We start from the raw sequence: 10,080 nt of genomic DNA on the forward strand, positions 1-10,080 counted from the left end.
AAGGTTAGGATAGGGATAAGGATAAATGGTTGGGATGAGGATAAAAATATGATAGTCGAGAATTATTATTCAATGTTTGGTATGCGAGATAGGGTTGGGGATAAAATAATACATTTTACTATCTTAACCTTATTTAAACTACATAACATTAATTTGAGGGATAAGATGGACTTTTCCATCATATTAAAATTGCATGAGCTTATCCCACCTCCTTATACCATCCCCTTCCTGGGTATAGGATTTGAGGGATAAGAAGTTTATCCCTCATACGTCTCACTCTTATATCTCTCAAACAAACACGGGATAACTTAGCTCGTATTTTCTATCCATATCCCACATCCTATATCCCTTCTAACAAACACCCCGAAAAAGGAATTGAGGAAGAAGAACTAAAGAGATTAAAAAGAGTAAGAGAGATCGATGGTTTGTTTTAGGACCTATTTAGTTTTATATTTAAATATTTTTTTTATTTTTTTTGTACACAAAACGACGTAGTTCTAATTAAATAAAATGATGTCGTTTTGTTTTAAAACAGAATTAAAAAAAAATAAAAAGTAAATTTAAAACTATTCTTCATCCTCAATTATAGAACCAGTAAACCCTAAACCTTTATTGATGAATGGGGGCAAAACTCTAAAACTTCAAAATTAATACCTGGGTTTTTAAAAAAATCCAAATATCAGTGGGGGCAACTGCCCCCAGTGCTCCCATACTAAATTCGCCCCTGTCACCGGGAACGGTAAAAACAAATTCTAAGCAATAAAAAAAAGTGAAAAATTGGATCTATATTCAACGAATCACATCTACCAAAAAAAAAAAAATTGTTTTGGTTTGACTAGTAATCATATATGGATAGCCAACGGTATCAGGTTACACATATTTCCCTGTAATGGTCCACGAAATTAAAGAATGCCTGGGCTTCCGATTAAAAGGGCCCAATAGGTATATGGCTGGCCCATACCAGTTTCCGAGTTCCAATCTATATCCTAAAACCGCCTTCAGCCTCCATGCCATATACAGCGTGAATCCAATCCAAACTCCGAAAATAAAATAAAAATCATTTACTTAGATTTACTTGTTCTATCGTTCCTTTCTTCGCTCTGGGTTTCTCATTCTAACCTGCATCAGCCATGGCTACCGCATCAGGTTCGTTATTTTTCTCGATTTCTGAATTTAACACTCCACTGCTTTTCCAACTCATTACTTGATTGCAACAAATTCAACTTTTTTTTTTCGTAATTTACAAATTAAAAAAACAGCGATTTCATTCTAAACCCTTCTAACCCAGAAAAATATATTATTTTTCTTTTTTACTTATGGATGAAGTAGTCGATTGATTTTATAGTTTATCTGCTGTTCTCCTTTATTCTGTTATTTTCCTTGCCCAGAAAAAGATCGACCAGTTCAAAAAAAATAAATCTAATTTGATATTGTTAATACCTTTTTTAAATATTTGAACTTGATAATAGGTATCCCTTTACACCAATGGTCTGTTTTCCATTCGTTACCTTGTTTTTTGAATTTAACGAACAGAAATATCAAAGGCTGACAAAGTAGAAAACAAATTCTAATTAGCTGTCAATCTGTTGTTTTGGCTGTTTATCTGAATGAATCATACAAGCTCTGAAGATGCTGACCAGTTTTGGTGTCATTGTGGTCTTGCAGTTGCGTTTAAGTCTAGGGAGGACCATAGGAAACAAATTGAATTGGAAGAAGCACGAAAAGCTGGACTTGCTCCTGCTGAGGTTGATGAGGATGGAAAGGAGATTAATCCTCATATTCCTCAGTATATGTCCTCTGCTCCTTGGTACCTTAATGCTGAGAAACCTGTAAGTTTTTGTTTGTGAGCTGTCACTTTTATTAAGTGTTATGTTTTAATTATGTCTTTTATTGATGCTGAATCTCCGCTTTTAATTTTGTGAACAGAGCTTGAAACATCAAAGGAAGTGGAAATCTGACCCAGAATATACAAAATCATGGTATGATAGAGGTGCAAAGGTTTTTCAAGCTGAAAAATACAGGAAGGGCGCATGTTTGAAGTAAGTTAGCTCTCTCTTTCTATACCTATCTGTCTATTTATCTTCGGAAGTGTGCATTTGTGCTTTATTTCCTTGAGGATTAAATTAGGATTGATCTTATGCTGCTGCACCTTGTTGATTTCCGTTTTTTTGGAATTTGTAACTTTTTCTACATACATGTCATTTGTCAATGTATGGTATTGAGATTGTGATTTTTGGTTGTGTGTTTGCTACAGCTGTGGTGCTATGACACATGATGCCAAGGCATGCATGGAAAGACCTAGGAAAGTGGGGGCGAAGTGGACCAATAAGTACATTGCTCCTGATGAAAAAATAGAGGCATTCGAGCTTGATTATGATGGAAAGCGTGATCGTTGGAATGGGTATGATACATCAAGCTATGCCCATGTTGTTGAGAGATATGAAGCACGAGATGCAGCAAGAAGGAAATTTCTCAAGGAGCAGCAGCTTAAGAAACTGGAGGAGAAAAATACTAACCAAGTTCCTGAGGATGCGGCTAGTGATGAGGATAATGATGAAGATGATTTGAGAGTTGATGAAGCCAAAGTTGACGAGAGCAAACAGATGGATTTTGCGAAGGTAGAGAAGCGTGTACGAACAACTGGTGGTGGAAGCACAGGAACTGTTAGGAATTTGCGTATAAGAGAGGATACAGCAAAATACCTTTTAAATCTTGATGTTAACTCTGCTCATTATGACCCCAAAACTCGGTCAATGCGTGAGGATCCTCTCCCAGATGCTGATCCCAATGAGAAGTTTTATTTGGGAGATAATCAATACCGGAACAGTGGTCAAGCTATTGAGTTCAAGCAGCTCAACATTCATGCCTGGGAAGCCTTTGACAAGGGACAAGATATTCATATGCAAGCAGCCCCATCCCAAGCTGAGTTGCTATATAAGAATTACCAAGTCATAAAGGATAAATTGAAGACTCGAACAAAGGACACTATTATGGAGAAGTATGGCAACGCTGCCACTGAAGAAGAACTTCCAAGAGAGCTTTTGCTTGGACAAAGTGAAAGACAAGTTGAATATGATCGTGCTGGACGGGTCATAAAAGGACAGGTAGATTTGCAATGGCATTTTTTGGTAGATATGTTTTAATTTAATAACAGCTCTCTAAGAAAAATGAGCCATAATACTGTCAAATGAGCATGAAAACCATTAAAAACGTTATCTAAGGTTTCTGATCGTAAGTTAACACATGTTACTTTGGAGCTTGTACTTGTAGTTGGTCATACAATTTGGTGTGTAAAGATGACTCGAAATGCCTAAGCATGTATAAAAAGCTCTGTATTTCACATGCCTAGACATGTCTGTTAATTGTTTTGTCTCATGCTATTTTACAGGAGACTGTACTTCCTAAAAGCAAGTATGAAGAAGATGTGTACATCAACAACCACACATGCGTGTGGGGCTCATGGTGGAAGGACCATCAATGGGGTTACAAGTGCTGCAAGCAAACTATTAGGAACAGCTATTGCACAGGTGCTGCTGGAATTAAGGCTGCTGAGGCTGCAACAGATCTCATGAAGGCTAATATTGCTCGCAAAGAGACCACTGAAGGTTTGTGCCATAATATTTCCCATCCTTGTTTACTAATTGTTGTGCCAGCTATGGTAGCTACTGATTTGGATTTAGAAAGCTATATTTTGCTAGGAATGATTTGACTGAAAATAGAATGATATTTTTATGCCTCATTGAGGCCGAGGAACTTTTTCCTCAATTATATGCAACAAGAAGTTTTCTTACTAATTTGTATATTTTATATGAACCTCAACAGAGATTTCAGCTCCAGTGGAGGAGAAACGGCTTGCTACTTGGGGAACTGAAGTTCCAGATGATTTGGTTTTGGACGAGAAGCTTTTGGCTGAAGCACTTAAAAAGGTGAGCATGTGATATTCAACGTAAATTTGTTTTCCCCTGGCTCATATGTTATGTTTTTTCTTCTTTTCTAACCTTTACTAGGAGTTGGAGTTGGTGTAATCTTGAGGCTGGGGTTGGTGTAGATCTTTAGTGCCTGAAATTAACCCTTAATGTTTCAATTGATATAGTGGGTGGAGTTGCGGATTAAATTTTGTGATGGAGATTGATTTCTTAAAAACAATTAACTCTCTAAGTAAGCAAGTGTCGAAATGGGTTGATGTGATGAGGAAATAGAGAACAACTTTTCTAGTTTTATCAGCAGCCCCTTCGCTGAGTGTGAACCTATTTCATTTTTTTAAGGGTGTCAAAATGGATTACTGTGTCATACTCATGTTATATAATCCATATGATTATATATGATTTAAATTACACAAATTATAATCGTGTCAAATGGGTCGTGTGAAGCAGGTTATCTCTGTAAATCGTGTTGTTGCGTCTAGAAATTGACAGCCCTGATTTGTGGACTGTCATTTGTTGACTGAATAAGTATCTTTGTGCAGGAGAATGATAAAAAGAAGGTAGAGAAAGATGAAAGGAAGCGCAAGTACAATGTCACATGGAATGATGAGGTAAGATTGGTTGTTTGTTTAATTAAGCATTAAGCTTTTTATTACCAGATGATTTCTGCTGCAGTTTTAGTGGTTATATCTCTAATGTTACAATACTAATTGCAGGTTACCGTGGAGGATATGGAGGCATATAGAATGACAAAAGTACATCACGACGATCCAATGAAAAATTTCCTTCATTAATTGTATTTCTCACGAAACCTGTATGTTCTTCCAGGCCTGCATCCTTATGCTGCATCTTGTTTGGCCAATTTTCAGTGCCAGTTTTAGTTATCCCCTCCTTGTTTGAGGTTTTCTCTGCACAAGTGGAAGAGAATCATGTCGTTGTAAAAAGTTCATATTTGGGTGATAGTTTGTTTCATGGAATGGATGGAAGTGATTATATATATATATGTTCCTGATCAATTTCCATTTGTATCAAAGTTAAACCAAAGTTCACATCAATGTAGTGAATCTATTTGAACTGTTTTTCTACCTTGAAAATATGCGCAGTTTTATATTCAAATCAGGAGAGACTGCTAATCATCTCAAACTGTAGAACACCTTGTAGTTTAAGTACTTGTCATCAGAACCAATCTATGATGCTTACAAAGCAGTAAGGATGACGAGTTAAGAGAGTTAATATCCTTCAGTTGCTTAATGTAAAGATTTGATTCTATCTAAGTGCTAGTTTATCTAATAACTTTTAATTAGAAGAGGATCTATTCAGCGATAAAGTCCAAATTTGCCGATTTATATTTTGTAGAAGTGTAGATTTATTCAAACGTATAAAACAGTAACAATTTACCTCTAAAAGGTCAATAAACTGTTTGCTATAATCCTAGTTTGTCATAAACTGAAATAGTTTCGTTTATTTTGTTATGTATCTAATTGTGTCAATAACGCAATATTTTAGCATTGAGTTTTTATTTATTTAATTTATATGTCGCAGATTTGGTTGATGTTTAGGCATTTCATAATTTTGTTTGGAAACATTAGGGATAAATTTTAAAATTTCATATGTTGGGTATAAATTTACATTTCTTAAAAGACATGGGGCAAATTTGAACGTTACCCATCTGTCTAAATGGTACTTAATAAGTTTTGAACATGTTAATTTCTATCAAAAAAAAAAATTTTGAACATGTTAATTTCTATCCAAAAGAAAATAAAGTTTTAATTACCAAAAGAGACAAAAAAGACCGACATTGTCTAGGCTGTGTGCTAATAATTCTCATATCAGCCAATAAGGCTTTATGAAATAAATCATGCAACGAAGACACTACTGATAATTTTCGGGAGTTACGAAAGTCTGAGCTCATATTGGTCATGGATTGAGAACGAAAAAGTGGAATTGAACTCTATGCGATCTATAATCTCTCTTGTTCCCCAGTAGCTCATCAGTTGCTTAGTGGTAGAGCGGTCAACTGTTAACGGATAGTCACAGCTTGGGGAGATTTGATTCATTCCAATTCTTAATTTAGAGTGGTGGTAAGGAGTTAATACTCTTGTTTGTGAGATTTAAAGTTCAATTGCTTGTTGATTAAAATTTATTCTTTATTGATCGGTAAATTGTAATTTTATAAATCTTTGTCAAAGTTCGTGGTTTACGTAGATAGGTCAACATTTATCTCATTTTATTTATTTTTTAATACAAGCGGGTACCATAGTCAGAATAAGAATATAATCTCAACTAGGTTGCCACTAGAGAACCCCAGAATCAAATTTAGTTATCCAAAATAGTCTTATCAGACACCGAATTAGTCATGCAATCCTTGTGAAAAAACCTCACATCTTTAACTGCATTCCAAACCAAATGTAACGCCTTGCCAATCACAGAGGGGCTGCCATTGACAAGAAAGTCATTTCGGGTCTGCCAAATCGGATAGCAATGAAGCACCGTTCCATACGGAGAAAATCTGAATGCTTAAGAGATGCCCAATAGAGGAAGAGCAGTCCAAAGTAATGCCAAAAATACTACCAATAGACGTCCAAAAAGCTCGAGCAAACTTGCAATGAATCAAGAGGTGATCATGTCTTTCCTCGTCCGCTTGACAGAGTGGACACCAAAGAGGGCTATGGAAGAGTCGGAACCCAGCCATTTGATCCAAGAAAATTAGAAATCCGGGCTGAAAGACATTGCTCTATCCTCTATCCGTAACATCCTACCCAATACCATCATGGACCTCATGTGTCTCACAGTTTTAAAATGCATCTGCATGTATTGGATCTCCAGTTTACTAATAAGCCCTAGTCGCTCTCTTTCCATTTATGATGTGGGATTCAGTTCATTCCTGTTCCACTGTCATCCCTTTAGGCTGCTCATTGCTCAGGCTTTCTACCCCGGCGCCATCCATTCCGGACCGAGTCGTTACAGTCCCACCAGCTTCCCCTGATTCGTCTCTGAAACCTATAAAAAAAACTCTAATCCTAGACATCGCTGATGGAGAAATCCATAAATCAGTGCATAAGCAAAGCTTCCACGTAGAACCAATAATGCAGAATTAGACTGAACGAAATGGAGACTTATTGTAACAAAAGATAATTAGACATATCACGAAAGTGCTTTGTATCTGAATTCAACATTCTAACATGCTTGGGGTGTGTCCCAAGGGGTACCCACTTTTGTAAAAGGGTGAGGACCTACCTCCTTGGTTGACCACCACACGCGCGCGCGCCGCCGTCCGAACCGAACCGAACCGTGTTGGGTTGGTGTGGTGTGGTGTAAATAATATAATTTTTTATTGAAAAAAATTAATAATAATATTTTTATTATTATTTTATTAAATTCGTTTTTATTTTATTTTTTATTAATTTAATTGCCTCTGATTTAGTCTTTGTGAACGTTATTCATAACGTTTATTTTATTCTGAAATTGTCTTCTCCAAAACCCAGTCTTTCCCCACCTTCCTGATTTTCCTCCCACATTCTTCTCCACTGAATCAGAGCTCAAACATCTCTTTTTCTTACTATAAATAGGGGTGAGACAGACTGCTTTTCTACACATTTATTTTCCATTCATTCTGTATTTCGAAATTGAGCAAATTTAGAGTGTAGACAGAAACGATTTTGTACGGTTGCAATACAAAATCGTATTACAGATGGCTGTTTTATCCTGGAGGCGACCGGAGTTCATATTGCTTGCAATTTTCCGGCAGTTCCGCGAACGTCTTAAAGAAAGCGACATTGTCCGCGGCTCTACCCATTTATTTCTGTTCGGTCTGTTCCTGTTTTCTGAGTTCCAGTTCCAACAGGTGAAAGACTAATGTGATCAGTATTGTCTTTCCTATTCACATGCAATCGGGTGACGGCTTGATTAGGCATACACCCTAGGTCATGCAAAGGTTATGTTCGTTGGCAATTAAGGCTTAAGCCATAGCCCAGCCACAGAGCCTCATTCCTAGTGGTCTCTAGCGAAGTCAGGTTTGTGCGAATTCGGTAAAGATGATTCCTTTGGTCAAGAATCAATCTTCCTAACATCTAACCAATATTAGGGTTACAGGCATTAGGCACATTATATACACAAAACGCGATAGTTGAGCATTATCAATGCCCATTCTAGCAATTAATACTGTTTCTAATATCATTTAGGCATAAAGCACACACAACCTAATCGAATCAACATCAAGTTCTTAAACCCTAAACCCTAACATTCATAGCAATCTCAACAATCTCATCCCCATCCTAGATTGGATGGAGATTAGTTCATAGAAAAACCAATCAAAGCATAAATGTAATTGATGAAAGACGAAATCATGCTTGAATAAATGCAATAAAGATTAAGGGAAGGAGTTAGAAAATCCAAAACCCGTTCGTCTGATTACAATATAAACAAGGTAGAGCCTCCACCCCTTTGAGCAGTTCTTCGAATCCCAAAAGCAACTAAACTACAATTGCAGAAATTAAAACTTCTATTCTAGTGTTTTCTGAAAAGTAAAAGGAAAAAGAACGTGTCTCCTCCTATGTTAAACTGCCTATTTATAGTGATAGGCAGCAAACCTAGGCTTTTCGGGGGTAAAAACGGCATTTCCTGAGTGAAATAGGTTGAAAAATGGCTTAGTGGTCGAGTTTCCAGCTGGGGAGAGGCGTTTTTGCGCCTCTCCCGCCTCGTCTCGCCGAGACAAGGACTGTCTCGTCGAGACGAGTAGGTGTCTCGGCGAGACACTGCCTGTCTCGGCGAGACAGGCCTGTGTCCCGACGAGACAAGCTTCATATGGGGCACACTTCGGGTTTTTCTTCCGTTTTGGTCCTTGGGCTTCCGAAATATGCTCTAATGGTCCCTGATGAGTCCCAAAAGTGCTCCAAAAGGTTCGAGTCTGGTTCGGGAATACTCGACTACGCCTTCAAATACCTGAAAACACAGAATCTACCATAAATACTCGAAAAGACTTATTTTTGCTAAAAGCGAATGAAACGAGCGCAAAAGTTAAAGAAAACGAAGCGAAAATGAACTGAAAAGGGTCTAAAAACCCTATATAAATGGGAGCTATCAACCTCCCCACACTTGGATCTTGCTTGTCCCCAAGCAAGACAGAATCCAAACAAGAGAAAAATCAACAAATAGCTCCCTTACAAAAACAAGAATCTACTACGCTTTATTATTCACAACAGTTCAGACTACTCACTTTGCAATTAAAAACATAATGAACCTCAGATGAGTCTTCAAAACTGATTAATTGGTTTTATCAATCAACACTTCATGAAAACGAAAGAAGAGAACTAAAATTGATAGCTCACAAGTGGTCACTCTAACGCTCAAGTGTTTGGGTGTAAATTTTTTTTTTTTTTTTTTAAACGCTCTACATGTTATTGCACAAAGTGGTCACGTTGGGATTGCATCATCCATCCGGTCAAAATTAATGCATTAAAATTAAACAAAATCATAGGTCTTTAAGGGTTGTAACATTGGCTAAAGGTTGGGGTAGGAAAAATGGAATTTATAGGCAAAAAGTTAAATGACTCAAATAGTTAAAAATTTTGCAAAAAGGACAAATTTTTCGCATTAGGGAGCTATAAACCACCTCCCCACACTTAAAATCTTGCTTGTCCTCAAGCAAGTCAGAATCCAAAAGGGACACGTTATCCGCTATGTATAAGAAGGTTTAAGCTCAAGGTTGTGTATGTGAATTCGGGAAGCAACTAAAATATAAACACATCTTTTATCCTTTCCTCTATTTTTTTTTCGAATAGAGGGGATAAAGAGTGAAAATCAAATGGGTAAAGGGTTGCTTCTTCTATTAAAATTACAACCTTTTAATGATTGCTAGCGAGAATTTGAAGGAGATGTGTGTCTAAGGATTTATCGAAACTAAATTGAGTCAATTAACTTGGGTTAGAAAGGGTATTTAAGAAGGCTAAGGTTTGTAACATGGTTGATCAAAGAAAGGGGTAAAAGGCTCAAAGGGACTTATCTAGTGGAATTATTAAGGGATTTTGGCTAAACAAGGAAATCGGCTAAATTTCACAAAGGGCTATACCTAGGTTGCCTAATCATTTCAAGTTTAATAAAAACACAAAATTCAACCAGTATTGGATGCAATTCATATGAGCACAAAGACAATAAATGT

General features: G+C 36.8%; 1 protein-coding gene across 1 annotated transcript; it reads left to right on the forward strand.

The window, feature by feature from the left end:
• The first annotated feature begins 1,014 nt into the window (after window positions 1-1,014).
• LOC136230074 (pre-mRNA-splicing factor SLU7-A-like) lies at window positions 1,015-5,002 on the forward strand. Its single transcript, XM_066019009.1, has 8 exons — window positions 1,015-1,146; window positions 1,666-1,829; window positions 1,927-2,039; window positions 2,255-3,104; window positions 3,389-3,605; window positions 3,823-3,926; window positions 4,466-4,534; window positions 4,640-5,002. The coding sequence occupies exons 1-8, from the start codon at window positions 1,131-1,133 to the stop codon at window positions 4,715-4,717; spliced, it is 1,611 nt and encodes a 536-aa protein (XP_065875081.1). The 5' UTR covers window positions 1,015-1,130; the 3' UTR covers window positions 4,718-5,002.
• The last annotated feature ends 5,078 nt before the right edge of the window (window positions 5,003-10,080 follow it).

This window comes from Euphorbia lathyris, chromosome 5, assembly GCF_963576675.1.
Source record: "Euphorbia lathyris chromosome 5, ddEupLath1.1, whole genome shotgun sequence".
Classification (NCBI taxonomy): domain Eukaryota; kingdom Viridiplantae; phylum Streptophyta; class Magnoliopsida; order Malpighiales; family Euphorbiaceae; genus Euphorbia; species Euphorbia lathyris.